The 22160-nt window shown below is 44.1% G+C and overlaps 1 protein-coding gene, 4 non-coding genes and 1 pseudogene across 6 annotated transcripts; all 6 read left to right on the forward strand.

Moving 5' to 3' along the window:
• The first annotated feature begins 753 nt into the window (after positions 1-753).
• LOC126610108 (putative pentatricopeptide repeat-containing protein At1g03510) lies at positions 754-2582 on the forward strand. Of its 2 annotated transcripts, XM_050278086.1 has the most exons (2): positions 754-1229; positions 1320-2582. In XM_050278086.1, exons 1-2 carry the CDS (start codon positions 848-850, stop codon positions 2138-2140), a joined length of 1203 nt encoding a protein of 400 aa, XP_050134043.1. In that variant the 5' UTR covers positions 754-847; the 3' UTR covers positions 2141-2582. The 2 variants fall into 2 exon arrangements, with proteins under 2 accessions (XP_050134043.1, XP_050134042.1); XM_050278085.1 differs by having other exon boundaries at positions 754-2582.
• A 9371-nt stretch (positions 2583-11953) lies between these two features.
• Positions 11954-21834, forward strand: LOC126610110 (uncharacterized; annotated as a pseudogene).
• Positions 20835-20981, forward strand: LOC126612747 (small nucleolar RNA snoR134). Its single transcript, XR_007619309.1, has one exon. It is a non-coding gene; the product is annotated as a small nucleolar RNA snoR134 (small nucleolar RNA).
• LOC126612746 (small nucleolar RNA U36a) lies at positions 21219-21307 on the forward strand. The gene has a single exon (XR_007619308.1). It is a non-coding gene; the product is annotated as a small nucleolar RNA U36a (small nucleolar RNA).
• Positions 21363-21455, forward strand: LOC126612720 (small nucleolar RNA Z223). Its single transcript, XR_007619280.1, has one exon. It is a non-coding gene; the product is annotated as a small nucleolar RNA Z223 (small nucleolar RNA).
• On the forward strand, positions 21525-21639 carry LOC126612727 (small nucleolar RNA Z278). The gene has a single exon (XR_007619286.1). It is a non-coding gene; the product is annotated as a small nucleolar RNA Z278 (small nucleolar RNA).
• Positions 21835-22160: the final 326 nt, after the last annotated feature.

Genomic DNA, 22160 nt, shown 5'->3' on the forward strand with positions numbered 1-22160 from the left:
CTCCTTCTCCTCAATGTCACATGTCACTTATGTTGAAAAAAGAGGGGTGATATTTGTCTTCTTGCCTTATTTAGTTGAAAGGGTAGGTGAAAAAACATTTACTTTGTTAAAAGTAAAAGGGTAAGTGCGGGAATCAGCAAGAAAGTCTCATCTCATTTGTAAATATGGAAAATATTGGGCAACTTGAGAAATTAGAATTTCAAGTCAATATAACTTTTGAGCCTGTAACATCTAGATCGAACCAACTTCTTAGATTATGTTTGTAAACCATGTGATATGTCATAAATAGGAAATTATCACGTTAAATCATCATTCAAGTTGTAATTTAATCGTCAACAAACATGTCATATGGTTTACAAAATATGCTAGAGATACCATTTATTTAAATCATATTTTGTGAGTCATATGACATTGTTGTTGATGATAGGATAATTAAGTGTTGATTAAGTGCTTATTTCCTATTGGTAACTCATCACATGATATACAAACGTAGTTTAAAAATTTAGTTTCCTTAGCATTAGTCTTTAATAACATACAATGTAATGTTAAGGAGATTTTTTTAAAATGTGACTCTCTATGAACTCTTTGTCACCTTATAATTTAACATTATCGTACCAATATCATAAAACATTATGCAAAATCCATGATGCGACAGAGAATCCATGAATAATTTCACTCTGGAGAGAATTTTCTTAGCATTTTTCGTGTAACAATATAAATCAACGACATAGTTAATATATCTCAAATATCTTTTCCAAGTCCCTCCCCTACATCAGGGAACAAAGATGTAACTAAACTTGGTTGTTCAATGCTAAGTACTTGATTGATCCCCAAAGCACTGAACAACATGGGGTCCTACAACCAATCAAACTTCCAACGGTTGCTTTCTTTCACCAAGCTCTTGACCTCCCATGTCAGCCAAGGTCGTCATGACGAAGCCCTTTCCATCTTCCACCACATGCAGACCTCTCTGGCTCTATCTCTCGACCCCCATGTCTTCTCTCTTGTTCTCAAGTCCTGCTCCGCCGTCCACCGCCCGCAACTCGGCGTCTCCGTCCATGCCCATGTCGCCAAATCTTCCATCCTATCAAACCCATTTGTGGCTTCCGCTCTTGTTGACATGTATGGCAAGTGCGTGTCATTGTCGACCGCACGCAACCTGTTTGACGAAATTGCTCACAGGAACGTTGTTGTGTGGAATGCTATGATATCGCTTTATACGCGTAACGGTGATGTGTTTGATGCTTTGGGATTGTTTGAGGCAATGGATGTTGAACCCGATGTGTCAACTTTTAATACCATTATATCTGGTATGTCAGGATTGGATGATGGGTTGTTTAAGGCTGTCGAGTTCTATAGGAAAATGAGAGCGTGCGGAAGGGAACCGGATTTAATAACGCTGCTTGCTCTGTTACGTGCTTTTGTTGATATAGCGGCTTTAAAGTTTATTAAGGAAATTCATGGTTTTGATGTGAGAAATGAGATTGACTCGCATTCCCAATTGAGTAGTGGCCTAGTAGAGGCCTACGGGTGCTGTGGTTGTCTTGCAAATGCGCGTAATCTGTTCCGCTATATGAAGAAAAAGGATGTGGTTGCATGGAGTAGTCTGATATCTGCATATGCACTTCATGGGGAGGCAAGAGCTGCATTGGAAATTTTCAGAGAGATGGAATTGGGGAAAGTAGAGCCTGATGAGATTACTTTTCTTGCAGTACTGAAGGCGTGCAGCCATGCTGAAGGATTAGCAGATGAAGCACTGCATTATTTTGGTCGGATGCGTGAGGATTATGGTGTGCAAGCAAATAGTGATCACTATTCTTGTTTAGTAGATGTTCTGAGCAGAGCAGGGAGGTTGCATGAGGCATATGAGATCATAAGGAAAATGCCGGTGAAGGTGACTGCTAAAGCTTGGGGTGCTCTTCTTTCAGCATGTAGAACTTACGGAGACTTGGACCTTGCTGAGATTGCAGGGAAAGCTCTGTCCGAAATTGAACCTGATAATCCTGCCAATTATTTACTATTGGCAAGAATGTATTCTGGCTTAGGCAGGCACGAGGAAGCGCAACGAATGAGAAGGAAAATGAAGGAGAAGGGAGTGAAAGCATCATCTGGCACTAGTTGGGTGGTTTATCAAGACTAATATCAGGTGTTGGAAAGTTATCAGGCTTCGCCTTACTGCGAACAGCTTTCTCCTGTCAAATATCAGGCCAAAAAACTTAATTAAACCTAAACGGGGTTCAGTATAATGCCGTGCTTTTCGAACCAGTGGCAAGCTTCAAGATGTCTTCATTTTTTCAACACGATTTTTCTGGTTTTTTACTGAATTTTGAAGACGGTGAAGGGTGAAGATACATTGAGTTGCTTTAGGTCCCCGGATGTATATGTAAAAATATATTCTTGAGTTATTTTGCGCTGCGTGGATGAAGAACGCACGCAGTTACAACGATCCAATAGAAGTGTCCTAGAATTGTTCTTCACTTTTTCAATTCTTAGTTTCTGAATGACTCAACTCAACATTGTATGTGAGCTGCCTTGTTGAATCAAGGGCTTTCATTCGTCTTAGAATTGTTTTCACCAATGCATTCGTACATGTCATGTATCATCCCTAACAAAGTTAAAGCCCTTGATTCAATGTATTTGGGATTTAAAACAACCGCGTTGCAAATTCTAATTTAGGAGAACAAAAATGTGCAAATAGTGAATGTTCAGCGTCACATAGTCAATCTTGTGCGATCGCCCAATAAGTTGTCATGGTGTTGACCCTAAAAACTACCAAGCATACATGACGCGCAGGACGAGTAACTAATAAGCTAGCTACGTCCTTTGGTTGTGTGCGTGGCATGCCAACTCGTCGGCCAAGTTCGGCCGGGGAGTAAAATATGTTGATGTGGCATTGGGTGTGCTGCTAACTTCTTGATCTCGCGACTGCGGCCAAGGAAGGAATACGTCTTGGCCTTCGAGTTTTAGAGCCTGAAGACAAGGCTGCTAGTTTCTTCGAAGTTCACAAATCGTCAACGCCGGATTCAATCTCGATAATTATATTCGTCAGAGTATAAGTACGCTGAACTGGTACCAGACTGTACAAACACAAATACTCAAAAGAGATAAATGTCTTGATTGTAAATGTGGATCTGCCGTCGGAATGCCGAACTCTAAAATGTACTTGCGAATATCCAATCATAAAATAAAACTCGGCTTTTAATGTGCCGAGCCCAGTAACATGGTAATGCCTCACTTCGCCAAGAATGCTGATGAGATGACATCTACCAACAAGGACTCGGAAATCCTTGTTGACCGAGACTTGGATAAATAACTAGTCAATCTTGAAGTAGTGTTGTCTATCCAAACTGAATGTGCTCCTTGGTCGGATGATTCTACGGCTCCAGTGATGTCTATCCAAATTGAAGATGTCGTCGGTTGCCTTCATAATGTTGTCTATCTAAACTAAAAATGTGTTGACGAGAAGAAAGGGGGAGAGGAAAAAATCCCAGGGTTGTTGAGAAGCTTTGCGCACGGCAATTGTGTTGATTTGAAGAGAGCTTTCCTCATTACAGATCGTCCGTATTTATAAGGTGAACTTTCACGATGACTAGATAACCAAGTTGCAGAGTCCTCCACGAACCATACCTTGTGAAATAATAATCATGAACTACCACACATTATCCTCTGACTTTTGGTGATATCGTAATGTTAATCACTGCGATGCATTGAACCTTTTAATCTTCACGGTACATCACCATCTTAATGTTTCAAACAGATAAAATGGCATATCCATATGCTAATCATCCAAAGTTGCATCTGTGGATGCAAATTTTCTCCTCTTCGATCTTGGACGATTTTGCACCTACAAAACAACTAGCACCTTAGGTTAAGGCCAAGAGCCTCACGCGCCCACGATGAATGGGGGGGGGGGGCTTTGGCCGAAGAACCTCCGATGCCAAAGTTAGAATTTTAGAGAGAAATAGTGTTTAGAGTATTTGTGATTTTTTGTGAGAGAGTTGGAATGAATTTTTGGTGAGAATATGTGTTTATTTATAGAGTTAGGGTTTGCCCTATTTGAATAATAGTAGCCAGCCATAGGGTTTTTGTGGGGGTTAATTTCATGTTTAATTTGCCAATTTATTGGCTAATTAAATATGAAAATAATAAATGGGTGGTTATAAAAATGAATGATTATTTTAATAAGGAAAATGGGAAAGATGAGGATGTTATGGAATGTTTGAAATAAATGGCTAATTGAATAAGGAAAAAATGAGGTAAAAACATATATGAAATAGGTTTTGAATTTTACCCATTTTGGGTACTCCTGACTTGGTTGATGGATGATTCTCCACTGCTCGCGTGTAGGAGACCCGATATGCCTCCAGGGTATTTTTGTCCTATTTTGTCCAAAAATCCACGTGTCGCCTAGTGAATATTTTTGGCTCCACAAATGCCCCCACACCTGTTGGGCTGCTCGTAGGAAAGGGCAGCAGGTGTAGAGATCTTCTTGCTTTAGGAAACGTAGGATTGCTTCTTATTTTGATGTTGATTCTCTCTTTAATTGGAAATTAGGCCCTTCTAGGAAAGGGAAATAAACTTCTCTCAAAGCCTATTTAAGTCCACCTTAAGTGGGTTATTAAATCAACTTTGGAGAGCAATTTATTCTACCCCACAAGAGAGAGAAAGTTAGAGGATATTTGTTCCCCCTCCTCTAGCAATCTTCTACATCTTGCCCGTGCAAAGGACCGTCTTTCGTTGATTTCTTCATCTTCTCTGTGCTGCACCGATGTAAGAAAAATTTAATTTTTCTTGCCTTCTTCTTGGATTAGTGCTATTGCGGGGCAGCCGTCGGGGTGGTGTAGTACGTCGGCTGGCAGGGGCCAGGAGTTGGCTCGGCATGGGCCGAGGAGATGTCGTGGCAGGGACCACTGCTTGGGCAGACTTGGCTTGGCTTGAGCCAAGGGTAGCTTGTGTGGCTGGGGTCGCGGATTGTGGCGCTGGGGCGCAGTGCTAGGCGAGCCGCATGGCTAATGTCCTTTGGGCTCTTGGACTTGACTCGGGCCAGGCTGGCGATTAAGAGAAATGAGGAGATTGCGGGTCTCATGGACTGCTGGAATGTTGGGCATGCAGGCCTTCTGCCTGCTGGAATGCTGGGTTGAGCTCCCCTGCTGAGTACCATGAATGTCGTTGGCTGCTTAGTCTTCTTTGCTGAAAGAAAGATGGGCTGCTCCAGAAAGAGGAGGTAAAGAGGATCAAGGCGGATGCATTGGCTCGTCTGATCGCTGTCGTGGAGCTTACTATGAATGAAGATGGAAAGAAGAGATCTTCCCCGCCTGCTCATGAGATGCCAGTTAAGAAAAAACTGAAGACTTCTTCTGCTGCTCATGAGGGTCCGCTTGCTACCGATAGGTATGTGATTGACATGATTTTCCAATGGGAAGAAATGTAAGGCTGCTAGATCTGAGCATGTGGCGTCTTCCATGTTGAGAATGGCTAGTACAATTGTGGATAAGATTACTCAGCGTAAAGGTTTTATCATGCCCCCAGTGCCGAAGTCTGTACCAGGACGTTCTTTGGTAGCCAAGTCCGGTTCACCTTTGTAGAGACTTGCTATTATGAAGAGTGGTAATGTGGACTCTTCTGCTAAAGTGGCGCCAAAGCCTGCTCCTTTTGCTGCTGAGATTGATTCGCCTCAGATTCAAGATCTTAAGCTTGCAATTTCTGAGCTTCGTTTCGCTACTTATGCTAAGAAGAGAGTGGATGAGCTTCTCTATTTCTCCGGAAGACTTGCTTGCTTTTACTTTTAAGGCTTCCATTGGTGAAGTAGTTGGAGAAGTTAGTGCCCAGACTGGGGCAGCCGGGGGTGAAGCGTCGGATGATGCCGCTGCTAAGAGCATTACGGCTGTTGAAAGTGTGGCGACCGAGTAGTCATGGGATGTCCAAGCTGCTGTAGTGTAGTATTTTAGGTAGCCTTTAGGATTTTCTTTGTTTTTCCTTGTAGCTTTTGTTTTGCTTGAACTCCTCCGGCCTTTGTTAGTTGTTTATAAACATGTTTTCCTTCGTTTTTCTTCATCTTCACTTCTTTTGTTCATGCCCTAACCTTTAGACTTGATAGACCAGTGGCAAGCATGCTACTTTTTTATAAGCAGACAAACTTGCGTAGCCTATGCAGCCGTAGGTGTTGGTGTAGAACTTTGCAAAGTTGTTAGCCATAGGGTTGGCAGCCGGATGCCTTACTTACAGAAGCAGACAAGTCCGCGTAACCACTAGGCTGTTAACCTTGACTTTCTTCAATTCTGTAGGTTGCGTAGCAAGTATCACAACACTTTAGGACTTGGTGTAGGTTGTTCCGCGCTTGGCAGAGGTGAAGCTTATCGACTACGTAGCATGTCGGCAGTGGATAAAACTTCGTATATGCGCGCTAGCTTGTTTAACCTTTCACAAGAATGTGCGGTTGTACAAGTCTAGTGCGGCTTCACTGCTCGAAGGGCAAGCCGTAGGCAGTCTTCCGGAATCCGTAGGCTACCTTAGTGCACTCGGTAGCAGCTTTAGGATTCCAGGGCAGCCGTCCATCGGATGTACTGCGTAATGTGCCCTCTCCGTCTCTAGGGCCCGGTTCCCCACGGATTAGGCCAAGAGACCCAAAATCCTTCAGTTAGCTAAGCCTTGAAAAAGACCATTGCGGCTACTTCTAGGAATCCCGGCGCAAGCCATCGTGCATCTAGTTATACTAGGGCAGCCAGGCTCATCCACGTCTGGATATTCGGAGTGTAAAGTTTATCCTCCCGTCTTGGAGAGCTGACCCATATGGGTGTCAGAGAATTGGTTTACCCTCTCGCACTGGAGAGCATGGTTGGTCCCTCGGGGGGGGGCGCAATTCCTGCGATGAGTCCCTAAGAAGGGCGCAGTCTTCTTTTGAAGTGCAGGAGTGATTAGTTGTTGTAAGCATGCAGCCAAGCCAAGTTGTGATTACTTCTAAATTCTTCATTGAAAAACAAGTGAAACGAACGAGAACTTTAGCTGTAAGGTAAGAACTGCATAACAACTGGATAGTCCTCAGCTTGTGAGGTGGTGCCCGTCGAGCTTATTGAGTCTTCGGGTTTTGATGTAGCGGGAGGTCACACATGGTACTTCTTCAGATTGTAGGCTATCCATTGCTTTTCAATCTTTTTGCCGCTTCATGGTGGTGAGGGTGTAATTGCTTTTGCCCCATACTCTGCTGATCTTGTACGGACCTTCCCAGATGGGATCCATCTTTTTGGAGCCTTCTCTGCCGGCAGTGATGAAGGCTTTTCTGCGCCGTCGACATGCAAATGCCAGAAGTCTCCATCGGGTGGAGTAGGCGCAGCTAGAGTGTGCTCAGCTACTTCTGAGGCATCGTTGGGCCGCTCTGTTGCGTCACCTAGGCTCGGCGTGAAGGCGCAGTAGGGAGCTGTGGAGATGGGGCCATGTCATACGCAGCAGGAGATGCTCAACTGTCGGTATTGGGCCACTCTAGAGTTAAATCATTGAGCAAGGGTCAGCTAGGGCCGTGTGATGCGTAGCAAGAAATGGTACTTAACTACCGGTACATGTTGCTCCTATGTAGAATCTTTTAGGGTGATGAGGACAAAACTTGCTTTCGAGTGTGTTCTTCCAATGTTGCGTTCGTCAGAAAACTTTACATCCGCCAAGGTCTACGCCTTTATCGTCGCGCGTCTGGATTGGGCAGAATAGTACTTCATGAGGATGATTGCATGCGTTTGAAAGTAAAACTTGTGCTTCTGGGTTGCAACAACTATCGCCAAAGTTAGCTTTTGAATTTTTAATAACATCGATGAGAGCTTTTGAACTGTAGAATACAGGTAACTGTGGAATACAGGTAGTCGGGCCCTCATCTCTTCTCGCATGATGGTAGAGCTTATTGCTACTTTAGATACCGTCAAACATGTGAATAAGTCATCTGCTGCTTCTAGGGAGGTGATGTCGGGTACTTCTTCAAGTCCTTGAATGTGCATTGGCGAGCCTCATCCCAAAGTGCATACTTCTCTGCCAAAGCAAAAGAGTCTGCTAGAGTTAGATCTTCTTTCATGATCAATTTTCCGAATAGCGGGTGGTCTGCTGGAAGTCCTTTTTGGAAGGCTGCTCTAGCTATCGAGTCGTTGCATCCGACTATTTTTGCCTTCTCTACTTTGAACCTCCTCACATAGTCGCGAAGCGACTCTTTTGGGTTCTTCTTGACGTTGAACAAATGATCAGACTTCTTTTTGATCGAGCGATAGGATGAATATTCTTTGGTGAAAACCAAAAAAAGTTCGTAGAAATTCCGGATGGATTGTGGCGGCAGGGTGTAGAACCAATCTTGCGCCTCGCCTTGTAGAGTGGTGGCGAATATCTTGCACATAAGCTCATCATTGTTTCGATAAAGGATCATTGCGCTTCGGTAGCGCTTTAAGTGTCTCTCCGGGTCTTCATCCCCTTTGAAAAATGTGAAATGTGGCATGCTGAACTCTCGTGGAGGCTCTGCCTGCTCAATCTCCTCCGTGAAGGGTGACCTGCTTATGTTGGTTATGTTCCGTCGTAGTGCCTCGTCGGTGACCTCGTTGCGTTGGAAATCATGCAATCGCTTGGTCAAGAGTCTCTCTACTTCTTCCTGAATTTGCCTTTGTTGGGGTAGCGGAGCTCTCGGCTGCCCCCAGTTATGACTTGCTGGTCTAGGCTGCTCTTCCATGTGTTTGGCTCGTCTATGCCGCGGATGCAGTGCATGTGATGCGTTCCTAGTAGGCGAGCGAGTTCTTCGCATGCTGCTGGTTGAACTTGAGCTGGATTGAGTGACTGCTTCTCTCCGTCCGTCGTGCTGCCTACTCTGATGTGAGGTGGATGATGCTTCTTGTGGGCTTAGCCGCGAATGAACACTTTGTCCGGAAGGTTGCTCATGTTGACTATCGGAGTGTGACCCCAACCGTGAATGTATGCTCATCCGTGGGCCTAGTCGAGAGTACACGCTCCTCCGCGCGCTAAGACGGGAGTATACGCTATTTCGGGGGCCCAATCGGGAATGTACACTGCCTGAACGTTCAGCTCGTGGCTGGTCGAATGGCTGCTTGCTGGGACGCTGCTGGAAAGGTTCGTTTGCCCTTGTCCTACTTCGGGATACCTCGTCCGGGGCACGTTGGATCCCGATGCGTTGCAAAAGTTGATTCACCAAAGTTGTCTGTTGTGCAAGGGCGCTCGTCAACTCTATGACTTGTCGAGACAAGTGTTGTTCGCCATTTGGATTGGAAGAGCTTGGAAGGAATGCGCCTCCTTGGGCAGTGGAAAGGTGGTAGACTCCAGGCGCGAGATTTGAGTTGGGAAATGTCAAATCCGCGAAAAAATGTGGTGAGAATGCCCCCGGCTCGATGGTAGGTCCGGATGGTTGAGATAGTCTTGGGCCGACTTGGGCTGCTTGGAAAGCCACAGGAGCAGGCTGGGTCGTGAGAGTGGGTTGCTCGTCGGGAGCAGGCTGAGTCACGAGAGCAGGCTGCTTGGCAGGAGCAGGCTGGGCCACGGGAGTGGGTTGCTCGTCGGGAGCAGGCTGGGTCACGAGAGCAGGCTGATTGGCAGGAGCAGGCTGGGCCACGAGAGCAGGCTGCTTGGCAGGAGCAGGCTGGGCCACCGGAGTGGGTTGCTCGTCGGGAGCAGGCTGGGTCACGAGAGCAGGCTGCTTGGCAGGAGCAGGCTGGGCCACGGGAGCAGGCTGCTTGGCAGGAGCAGGCTGGGCCACCGGAGTGGGCTGCTCGACGAAAGCAGGCTGGGCCACGGGAGTGGGCTGCTCGTCGGGAGCAGGCTGGGTCACGAGAGCAGGCTGCTCGGCAGGAGCGGGTTGGGCCGTGAGAATGGGTTGCTTGACGGGAGCAGGCTGGATCACGGGAGCAGGTTGCTCAATGCGCGGTGCATGTGAATGCGAGGCTTGGGCTTGGGTCCACGTAAACTTGGATAACACGGCTTGGATCGTGGTCTTGGTACGGTGAGCCTTGGATGGCACGGCTCGGGCCGTGGTGAAGGCTTCATGGACCTCGCCACGAGTGGCTACCGAAGTAGCCATCGCGGTGGTTCCTATGGTGGCCGTGGTGAAGGCACCATGGACCTCGCCGCGGGTGGCTACCGAGGTAGCCACCACGGTGGTTCCCATGGTAGAAGCTTGTGGTGATGATGCCGCTCCCCTTATTGTCGCATTTTGCCTCACGGATCTCCGGGCCGTGGTGAAGGCTCCATGGACCTCGCCACGAGTGGCTACCGAAGTAGCCACCGCGGTGGTTCCCATGGTGGCCGTGGTGAAGGCACCATGGACCTCGCCGCGGGTGGCTACCGAGGCAGCCACCACGGTGGTTCCCATGGTGGAAGCTCGTGATGATGATGCCGCTCCCCTTATTGTCGCATTTAGCCTCACGGATCCCCGCAATCCCATTTCTTGAACATTAGAATTTTCACTTGTGGAATTTTCTAAATTTCTAGCCATTATATTTTGTTTATACGTTTTATCAAAGAACCTTTGCAAGTAAAAAATTCTAATAATAAGAACGTATGAAAAATATTCAAATGGACTAGAAAATAAAGAAAAAACCTTTTTGTGCGAGAGTCTTCTACGAGTATGGATTTCAACTCTCAATGAAAGCACCAATTTGTGGATGCAAATTTTCTCCTCTTCGATCTTGGACGATTTTGCACCTACAAAACAACTAGCACCTTAGGTTAAGGCCAAGAGCCTCACGCGCCCACGATGAATGAGGGGGGGCTTTGGCCGAAGAACCTCCGATGCCAAAGTTAGAATTTTAGAGAGAAATAGTGTTTAGAGTATTTGTGATTTTTTGTGAGAGAGTTGGAATGAATTTTTGGTGAAAATATGTGTTTATTTATAGAGTTAGGGTTTGCCCTATTTGAATAATAGTAGCCAGCCATAGGGTTTTTGTGGGGGTTAATTTCATGTTTAATTTGCCAATTTATTGGCTAATTAAATATGAAAATAATAAATGGGTGGTTATAAAAATGAATGATTATTTTAATAAGGAAAATGGGAAAGATGAGGATGTTATGGAATGTTTGAAATAAATGGCTAATTGAATAAGGAAAAAATGAGGTAAAAACATATATGAAATAGGTTTTGAATTGTTACCCATTTTGGGTACTCCTGACTTGGTTGATGGATGATTCTCCACTGCTCGCGTGTAGGAGACCCGGTATGCCTCCAGGGTATTTTTGTCCTATTTTGTCCAAAAATCCACGTGTCGCCTAGTGAATATTTTTGGCTCCATAGCATCCTTGTACCATTGTTCCACGTGGTTTTGCATGCAAACCCATTCAAATATGGAATCCATGCAACTGACTAGATACCATTTTGATTAGGATAGAATCCTAAAGCTGCACGGAAAGCCCTCACATAACTCTCCTTACTGCCGTATTGATTGTAAGGGGTTGGCAAGCAGCCAACTGATCGATCTCCTTTAATTTCTCCACAATCCGATAAAACCCTTGATTATTTGCAAAAGAATCACACGCATAACTCTGTAAGATTTAAGGATATTTTCAAGATAATTACTATGATTAAAATCAATAGTAATGCCAAGAAAAATCTCTTAATTTTCATAATCATCCGACCGCTTTGATTGCTTGGGCCGAAAATGTAAAATCAAGTCCAAACACATGGTTTGGGTGAACCAAAACAAGGAGACAATATTATGTTCATCAGATACACCGCATGACAATGCCACCTAGTATATCCATTCTATGGTTTAACATGTGTAATCGAATGGGTTTGTCCTACTGAAGTTTTTCTCTTAAGAAATAATTTTTGCACACCTTTTTTTTCCTTTATGTATACAGTATACCTTGTTTATTTTCTCTTGTTTGATTTTATTTAATGTAAAGGCTTTAAATTTACGGAAAAAAAAAAAACGAAAGTGCGGAAATCACTTTCCATTTCCTTTCCGAGTCTAAGCGGACCGGACCTAATAGTGTGACATGGGTCAATTGTGAAGTGTTTTGGGGCCATAATGCAAAAAGTCTGAACCTTCAAAACCCCAAAACACCAAATCTGCGGCTCCATCGCTGCTGCCGATAATGGCAGCAAAACCTCTCTAATCCCAAGCCATGGCGACTTCCATTCCCACATTCTCCGCTCCAACCCCCTCCATTCTCAGACTCAAAGTCACTTCTTTTTCTCCCCCCAGAATCCAACCTCATATCCAAACAATCCCTTTTCGCAATTCAACCAAATTCCAATGTTTGAACCGAATACAAGCTCAGAATTTTCCTGGGGTATCCTGGAAAACAAATGGGTTTTGGTTTGAGAGAAAGTTGAGGGTTCGTGCGAGTGCGAAAAATGAGGGTGTTGATGCAGCTGAGGAGGAGAGCAGAGGGGAGAGTACTATGCCTGAGCGGTTCAGGTACTTGACCAAGGAAGCTCCTGACCATCCTGTCAGGTGGCCTTGGCTTGTAGGTAAACTGTTCTGCTCTCTTTCTTCTTCTTTTTACTATCTGTTTGGCTGCTGAGAAAATGTTGGTTCATGAAAGAGAGAAAACAGAGAAAGTTTGATTATTTGGGATTGTTGTCGAATACAACAACAACAACAACAAAGCCTTTTCCCACTAAGTGGGGTCGGCTATATGAATCCTAGAACGCCATTGCGCTCGGTTTTGTGTCATGTCCTCCGTTAGATCCAAGTACTCTAAGTCTTTTCTTAGAGTCTCTTCCAAAGTTGTCCTAGGTCTTCCTCTACCCCTTCGGCCCTGAACCTCTGTCCCGTAGTCACATCTTCGAACCGGAGCGTCAGTCGGCCTTCTTTGCACATGTTCAAAATCACCGGAGCCGATTTTCTCTCATATTTCCTACAATTTCGGCTACTCCTACTTTACCTCGGATATCCTCATTCCCAATCTTATCCTTTCTCGTGTGCCCACACATCCCACGAAGCATCCTCATCTCCGCTACACCCATTTTGTGTACGTGTTGATGCTTCACCACCCAACATTCTGTGCCATACAACATCGCTAGCCTTATTGCCGTCCTATAAAATTTTCCCTTGAGCTTCAGTGGCCTACGACGGTCACACAACACGCCGGATGCACTCTTTCCATCCAGCTCGTATTCTATGGTTGAGATCTCCATCTAATTCTCCGTTCTCTTGCAAGATAGATCCTAGGTAGCGAAAACGATCGCTTTTTGTGATCTTCGCTAGATTGCTCCGGTCATTAGTGTGGATAAGTATATAAATGGATAGAGATAGGAAAGCAAACACAAGATGTACGTGGTTCACCCAGATTGGCTACGTCCACGGAATAGAAGAGTTCTCATTAATTGTGAAGGGTTTACACAAGTACATAGGTTCAAGCTCTCATTTAGTGAGTACAAGTGAATGATTTAGTACAAATGACATTAGGAAATATTGTGGGAGAATGATCTCGTAATCACGAAACTTCTAAGTATCGGAGTGTGGTGTCGTCTTGACTTGCCTTATCTGTCTCATAGGTAGATGTGGCATCTTCTCTGGAAGTACTCTTCCTCCATCCAGGGGTGGTATCTTTAACTGGTGGAGATGCACAAGGTAATGTATCAATTTCACTTGAAGCTTACTTGTAGTTTCAGGCTTGGTCAAGCGCGATACAAACCATGTAGTAGGAGTCCCCCAAGTCGCCGAGCTAGGGGGTCTGCTGAAAGAGGTGACAGACAAGGTAAGCAATCAGAGCTCCGACTGATTGTTCACCTTCTCCCCATCTTGCAGCAGCATGAAGGATAAAGAGAAGAAAAATGAGAAGAGATGATATGAGATACTTTTGCTTTTGAAGAAGTAACTTTCCACAGGCTTATTCTTGAACTGAGCTGGAGGGTTTTCTGGTTTCCTCCAGAGTATAAGGCCGACTGAAGAATTTGAGGGTCAAAACAAGTCCATCAAATCTAGAGTACGTTCCACCCTGCTGATATGGGATACTTTTGCTTTTGACAGAGTAATGAATGTATCGGCACGTGTGCTGTTACGCTTGTCTCCACATGCTTCCTTGTATCCTTCGCACTTGCCCTATCTGTTCCTCAAGCAGATGCGGAATCTTCCCTGGAAACATAAGATGTTGAAGATGAGTACTCGAGAGCAATGCCAGGTAAGTAATCAGGTAAGGGGTTCCAGGCAGTCAGTTTCTGGCTGGAAGCTTGATTCCAAGTGCTGACTGATTGCTCTCTTTCTCCTTGTCTTGCAGGTAAAAACAAGGTCAAAAGAAAAGACAGGGAAAAAGCATGATATGGGATACTCTTGCTTTTAACCCTGATGATATGAGATATTCTTGCTCTAGTATAGCTTGTTTGCAGAGGTATTATCGGGGGGAAAGAAAGCTGAATATTTCGAAAGGCTTCGTTGGGAGTGCCCTCTCAGATATGATGAAGGGTTGAGCATTTTTGCAGGTCTGCCTGTCCGTTGGGGATGGAGGTCGACATATATAGGAGTCTCCCTAACAACAAGTAGTAATGTTATTCCTTTACCCTGCTTGGTCATAGCACGGTAGTGGGAGCTGCCAGTTTCACATGTTTTAACTCTGTCAGAGCACTTTGAAAAAGTGGTCTGTGGTATCTGGCTCTCGAGATTCGGAGAACGATGCCTCTTTGATTTTTGAGAAAGCAATCATGCTGGGGGTATGACTCTCGAGATTCGGATAGCAGTGTCTCTTCGATTTTTGAGGAAGTAATCATGTTGGGAGTCTGGCTCTCGAGATTCGGAGGGCGGTGCCTCTTCGATTTTGGAGCAAGCAATCTTGTTGGGAGTGTTGTCTCGAATGTGAGTAAAGGTTGGGCATGTTTGCTAGTCTACCTTGCCACGAAGCACAAAGGTTGACACACAGGGACTTTCCAATTATCCAGCAATGGTACTGTTCCTTTACCCTCTCTTCGATTTTGAGAAAGTAGTCATGTTGGGAGTCTGGCTCTCGAGATTCGGAGGACGGTGCCTCTTCAATTTTGGAGCAAGCAATTTTATTGGGAGTGTTTTCTCGAATGTGAGTAAAGGTTGGGCATGTTTGCTAGTCTACCTTGCCACGAAGCACAGAGGTTGACACACAGGGACTTTCCAATTATCCAGCAGTGGTACTGTTCCTTTACAGTTGTGGGTAATAATATGGTAGCTAGGCCTTCAAAATTTATGTGTCTAAACTTTTGTTAGTGCTGTTTCTTTGCTATTCTTTTACCTTTCTTGGTCAGAGCGATGTAGTGGGAGCTGCAAGCTTCACGTGCTCAACTTTGGCAGAGAACTTTGGCAAAGTTATTTGTGGTACCCATGAGCTATTGTTGCGTGTGGGAAGTGGGTGATTGAACAGTAAGATTCATGTGCTTTCTACTTCACCAGAAGTCTTCGACAGAATGCCCATAATTTCTGCAAAGCTGAGTGTGCGTGTGACAGGTGCTGACAAGGCTAGAAAAGTAAGTGCCTCTTCGATTTCTGAGATCGGCCCTCGTGGTCTCTGAGCAGCCCAGCTTTTGAGAAAGCGAGCGCCTCTTCGATTGATTCGGAGAACGATGCCTCATCGATTTTTGAGAAAGCAATCATGCTGGGGGTCTGGCTCTCGAGATTCGGGGAGCAGTGTCTCTTCGATTTTTGAGAAAGTAATCATGTTGGGAGTCTGGCTCTCGAGATTCGAAGGGCGGTGCCTCTTCGATTTTGGAGCAAGCAATCTTGTTGGGAGTGTTTTCTCGAATGTGAGTAAAGGTTGGGCATGTTTGCTAGTCTACCTTGCCACGAAGCACAGAGGTTGACACACAGGGACTTTCCAATTATCCAGCAATGGTACTGTTCCTTTACCCTCTCTTCGATTTTTAAGAAAGTAGTCATGTTGGGAGTCTGGCTCTCGAGATTCGGAGGACGGTGCCTCTTCGATTTTGGAGCAAGCAATCTTATTGGGAGTGTTTTCTCGAATGTGAGTAAAGGTTGGGCATGTTTGCTAGTCTACCTTGCCACGAAGCACAGAGGTTGACACACAGGGACTTTCCAATTATCCAGCAGTGGTACTGTTCCTTTACCCTTGTGGGTAATAATATGGTAGCTAGACCTTCAAAATTTATGGGTCTAAACTTTGTTAGTGCTGTTTCTTTGCTATTCTTTTACCCTTCTTGGTCAGAGCGATGTAGTGGGAGCTGCAAGCTTCACGTGCTCAACTTTGGCAGAGAACTTTGGCAAAGTTATCTGTGGTACCCATGAGCTATTGTTGCGTGTGGGAAGTGGGTGATTGAACAGTAAGATTCATGTGTTTTCTACTTCCCCAGAAGTCTTTGACAGAATGCCCATAATTTCCGCAAAACTGAGTGTGCGTGTGACAGGTGCTGACAAGGCTGGAAAAGGCTGGAAAAGTAGGTGCCTCTTCGATTTCTGAGATCAGCCCTCGTGGTCTCTGGGGAGCCCAGCTTTTGAGAAAGCGAGCGCCTCTTCGATTTTTGAGATCGGCCTTCGTGGTCTTTGAGCAGCCCAACTTTTGAGAAAGCAAACGCCTCTTCGATTTCTGAGATCAACCCTCGTGATCTCTAAGCAGCCCAGCTTTTGAGAAAGCAAACGCCTCTTCGATTTCTGAGCAGGCGCCTCTTCGATTTCTGAAGCTTCGTCGAGTGCAGATTTTTATAGGGGCTGGCATTAAGTTCCAAAGCACACTTGAATCTCCACCAGTAGAAGCTTCATTCTTGCACTTCTAAGATCTTGATTTGTCCGACCTCTTCTCTTTTCAACACCTTTGAAAATGTCTGGCCCCTCCGACCGTCGTTTTGACTTGAACCTTGTTGAAGAGGCAGCCCCGCCTTCTCCAGACAACATATGGCGCCCATCCTTCGTCTCCCCTACTGGTCCTCTTACCGTTAGGGATTCCGTGATGAAGAATGATATGACCGCTGCGGTGGTGGCCAGGAACCTTCTCACTCCCAAAGATAACAGACTACTTTCCAAACGGTCTGATGAGTTAGCTGTTAAGGATTCGCTGGCTCTCAGTGTTCAGTGTGCAGGTTCTGTGTCTAATATGGCCCAACGCCTATTTGCTCGAACCCGCCAAGTTGAATCATTGGCGGCTGAAGTGATGAGTCTCAAACAGGAGATTAGAGGGCTCAAGCATGAGAATAAACAGTTGCACCGGCTCGCACATGACTATGCTACAAACATGAAGAGGAAGCTTGACCAGATGAAGGAAACTGATGGTCAGGTTTTACTTGATCATCAGAGATTTGTGGGTTTGTTCCAAAGGCATTTATTGCCTTCGTCTTCTGGGGCTGTACCGCGTAATGAAGCTCCAAATGATCAACCTCTGATGCCTCCTCCTTCTAGGGTTCTGTCCAGTACTGAGGCTCCAAATGATCCCCCTCCGGTGCCTTCTCTTTCTGGGGCTCTACCGACTGCTGAGACTTCTCCTAAGCAACCTTTGTGAAGGCTCCCTCTTGTGTGCTTATTTTGACTCATGTATATGTACATATTTGTAGCTTATCGCGGATATCAATAAATAAGCTTTCCTTCATTTCAACGTATTGTGTTAAATACACCAAAGCCTTCTTCGCTAAGTTCTTTGAATTTTCTTTTGTTAAAGCTTGTATGTTGAAGCTTTCTGAGTTGAGCATGTAGGTTGGGGTAGTGTTCCCTTAATTTCCCGAGTGAGGAAAACTTCTCGGTTGGAGACTTGGAAAATCCAAGTCACTGAGTGGGATCGGCTATATGAATCTTAGAACGCCATTGTGCTCGATCATGTGTCATGTCCTTCGTTAGATCCAAGTACTCTAAGTCTTTTCTTAGAGTCTCTTCCAAAGTTTTCCTAGGTCTTCCTCTACCCCTTCGGCCCTGAACCTCTGTCCCATAGTCGCATCTTCTAATCGGAACGTCAGTAGGCCTTCTTTGCACATTTCCAAACCACCGTAACCGATTTTCTCTCATCTTTCCTTCAATTTCGGCTACTCCTAATTTACCCCGGATATCCTCATTCCTAATCTTATCCTTTCTCGTGTGCCCACACATCCAACGAAGCATCCTCATCTCCGCTACACCCATTTTGTGTACGTGTTGATGTTTCACCGCCCAACATTCTGTGCCATACAGCATCGCCGGCCTTATTGCCGTCCTATAAAATTTTCCCTTGAGCTTCAGTGGCATACGGCGGTCACACAACACGTCGGATGCACTCTTCCACTTCATCCATCCAGCTTGTATTCTATGGTTGAGATCTCCATCTAATTCTCCGTTCTTTTGCAAGATAGATCCTAGGTAACGAAAACGGTCGCTCTTTGGTATTTCTTGATCTCCGATCCTCACTCCTAACTCGTTTTGGCCTCCATTTGCACTGAACTTGCACTCCATATATTCTGTCTTTGATCGGCTTAGGCGAAGACCTTTAGATTCCAACACTTCTCTCCAAAGGTTAAGCTTTGCATTTACCCCTTCCTGAGTTTCATCTATCAACACTATATCGTCTGCGAAAAGCATACACCAAGGAATATCATCTTGAATATGTCGTGTTAACTCATCCATTACCAACGCAAAAAGGTAAGGACTTAAGGATGAGCCTTGATGTAATCCTATAGTTATGGGAAAGCTTTCGGTTTGTCCTTCATGAGTTCTTACGGCAGTCTTTGCTCCTTCATACATATCCTTTATAGCTTGGATATATGCTACTCGTACTCCTTTCTTCTCTAAAATCCTCCAAAGAATGACCCCAAGATATTTTGAGAGCAGAAGGGACTTGCTTCCATGTATAAATACAGCTTGTTTGGTTGATTTCTTGTTAGAAAGTATTTGACATTTTTCACCAAGACTTTCCTCGAATTTAGAAATGTTTGAAGCGTATGTGAAGAAAAGTATATGAATTTGTCACCAGCATCTGAAAAATGAGCTAGCAGGTTGTAATATGTTTAGGCATTACAATGTGTTTGAAACTTCAACTAATTGTGTTTTCTCATAGTTTTACATTCGGTCTGATCGGGGATATTTCATGACTTAATCTTCACACGATGTAACACAATTAAGTTTATTGGTTTATATTGAAGACTGTCGTTTCTTATGGGTTTGTAAGAGATGATTTAGACTAGTGCTCTGATTAATGTGTCTTACTTCTTCATGCTTGACAGCATTCTCTCCCACAAATGCTTTTTCATTGCGAGTGTATGAGTATAGAACGAATTGGTGAATTGGGATGCTTATGAAGTTTAGAAACTACTTAAGAGAGGGAAGAAAGCACTGGTTTGTAGAGTAAAACAGATCTGAGCACTGACTTTATTGATGTGATATTGTACTTAACCTGACGAGATGAAACTTTAATGTATTGGTTTAGACTATTTAGTTCCTGATACGTGCACACATCAGTGGTGTTATGAGATGTTTTCTAGTTATAACTTTTTGAAGCCTCAATCGAAGCTGAAATAAATCGTTTCGTTATTTAGTTTCCGGTTGAGGCTTTCACGTATTAGTTTTTACAACCAATGCAACTTGATTTTCTTAACTCTCTCAAAATACTTTACTATGAATACAAATTGCACTATAATAGTTTATGGAGCTGACTAAATACTGTTTGTCATTGATCGTGCAGCGTTGGTCTTCCTTATCTATGCATGGAGAGCCGTCTTGCTGGAATTAGCTAACTGGAGAAAGGCTGCTGTGGGCGTTGTCCGTTTTGTTGGATACCCCTTGAAACTTATCCTGGCCCTAATCTTCCATTTCATTGGTGATCCCATTACTTCCGTGATCAGATTCATAGAAACAACATTGTATGCCATACGCTCTTTCTACTCTGGCATAGTGGCATACGCTCCCATTCCAGAGTTGACGACAGTGATCATACTTGCATCAACTGTTCTTGCTATCGCAGAAGCTGTTGTTCCAAATGCTGTAAACCTTTTCTTCTCACAGCATCTGGTGTAGTAGGCTACGCAGCAGTGGCAGGTTACATCTCAGAGCCTTTCTTCTGGACGATTCTAGTAGGGTTCTACGGTTACTCACGATTAGTTAAAAAGAGGGATGATGTTACATCCGCATTGCCTGCGGCAGCTGTGATGTCTGCCATAGGAGAACCATGGGTTAGAGTTTTGGTGATCGCATCCGTATCTGGCCTTGGCCATTTTTCATCACTCAAAGAAGGTATCAGATACGGAGGAGGAAATTGTAGTGGCTAACAGGAAGCTTCGAATGCCCTTGCTTGGTGCAGGTTTAGCCATCGGAATTCATCTTGCTGCTAAGTGGGCTGGCTACCGGCATTTGACATGGATGATGGTATGAGTGTAAGAATACCATTATCTGAGATTGATGTAGTTTAAGCGAAGTTCCGCTTTGGTCCTGCAGTTTCAGTTGTCTCGAGTTAACCCTTGGTAGATTGTAGACTTTGTAGTGTGCTAATTTATGCAATTCAAGGACAATATTACTTACATGGTTAAATTTGTCGATCTTTGCATCGTAAGTAGCTCGTGAGTGACACTGAGGGAAATCGGACTTGTCTGAGGTAAAAACACCACACATACCTCTTGCGTAATGATCGTGTTGAAAAAATTGCAGAATTGCGGGGTTGAATTGCAAATTTGCAACAATATGAGTTCAAAACGCAACAACTGAAATTAAAAGGACCGAAGTGGAACAAAGACCGTAGAGGGGGTAGATTCGTAAGAAGATGACTATTAGACCATGAATGCTAAAACGATGCCGTTTGCGCCGTAACAATCGCGAAGAACAAGCCCTAGGGTTTCCGTAGGGCTTTGGATGCCTATATAAACAACACTAACCCCCGCTCCTTGTTCAAACTCTCCAGTCTCCATCGAAGCCTCCTCTGCCCTCTCGTCCAGAATTCCCCCAATTCCCCTTCATACAATCAAAACCCTAATCTTTAATTTCTGCAATTTATAGTTTGCAATCATGCACGATGCACCCCGGGCTTCTCTGAGAGTATATTTCACTGAAGAAGAAAGCCCCAATGCTCGTGCTAGAACGTCGCCGTCAAGTGTTGCAGTTTAGCCTCGCTCTTCCCTACGGCTTTTCTGTGTCAAATCGACGGCTACATCTCCCCTAAAACCCTAAATAATTTTATCAATTTTCAGTTTCATACGGTCCGATCCGATGCGCCTCGACACACCTTAAGCCTGTTTTTGAAAAATCTCCGAAAACTGAGCTAGTCATGGAGGCGCAAATCCAATGGCGGAGTCACACGTGGGGGTTTTTCTCTTCTCATAGTATTTCCTCTAAAAACGTCCGCTAAATTTTCTATTTTTTTGTGGATTTTGATATCTTTTGTTGAATTTTTGGCTTTGATTACAAATTATCCGCGCTTCTGAGAGCAATCGATGAAGTAGAATGTGATAATAAATGGTTGAATTTCTTGATATGAGCCAATTTGTTTTGTGATTTGTTGGTCTCTGTGTTTGAAAGGTTGAATTTTTCGGTTAATTGTGGCGCTGATGACTGAAATATACAGCTTTATGCCAGTTCTGCTTCAGAAAATTCGTGATCGAGAGAGCTGTTTCATACTCTGAGCCCTTTGTGTATAAATTTATTTGATTTGGTTTTTTGATGATTTGTATTTTATGTTGGGATTTTGATGATTGTGTTGCCGATGATGATTGAATCCGCTTGTTCGAGGTACAGTGGAACTGAGACCCTGTTTACAGGGAGAACCCCTCGGCGAAGCTGCATTTCATATGAATTTTATGGATTTAACTGAGGTTTTAATTTTTTTAATAATTACTGCGAATGTTTTTGTGTTAATTGTTTTGTTTTTCTCCTATAAGATTTGATTACTTGTTTGTTTTGTTGTTAATTGCTTCTGTTGATTGTTAAGTGTATTTTTGCTCACTACCATTTTGTATGGAGTATTCTTACCATTCTATTTATCATAGTTAGATAAGTTTGAATTTTGAAATTTGTGCTTATTTACCATACGAATCTTAAAATTCAAACCCATTAGTATCTAATGGTAACCATTCTATTTATCATAGTTAGATAAGTTTGAATTTTGAAATTTGTGCTTATTTACCATACGAATCTTAAAATTCAAACCCATTAGTATCTAATGGTAACTCATAGTATGATAAGCATATACCATATTAAATGGTAATGAGCAAAAATGCTCCCTTATTCTTACCAACCGTCCCAAATTTTTTTCTAATTCGTCATCAATTTACAATTGCAATTGATGCCCCTACAAATCATGTGTTTGCGGTACGTTGTTAGGAACGGTGGCGCAAT

The sequence above is a fragment of the Malus sylvestris genome, chromosome 17, assembly GCF_916048215.2.
Source record: "Malus sylvestris chromosome 17, drMalSylv7.2, whole genome shotgun sequence".
NCBI lineage: Eukaryota > Viridiplantae > Streptophyta > Magnoliopsida > Rosales > Rosaceae > Malus > Malus sylvestris.

What these genes read in the sequence shown, in the direction of transcription:
- LOC126610108 (XM_050278085.1), top strand. Translation starts at nt 848, where the DNA reads ATGGGGTCCTACAACCAATCAAACTTCCAACGGTTGCTTTCTTTCACC.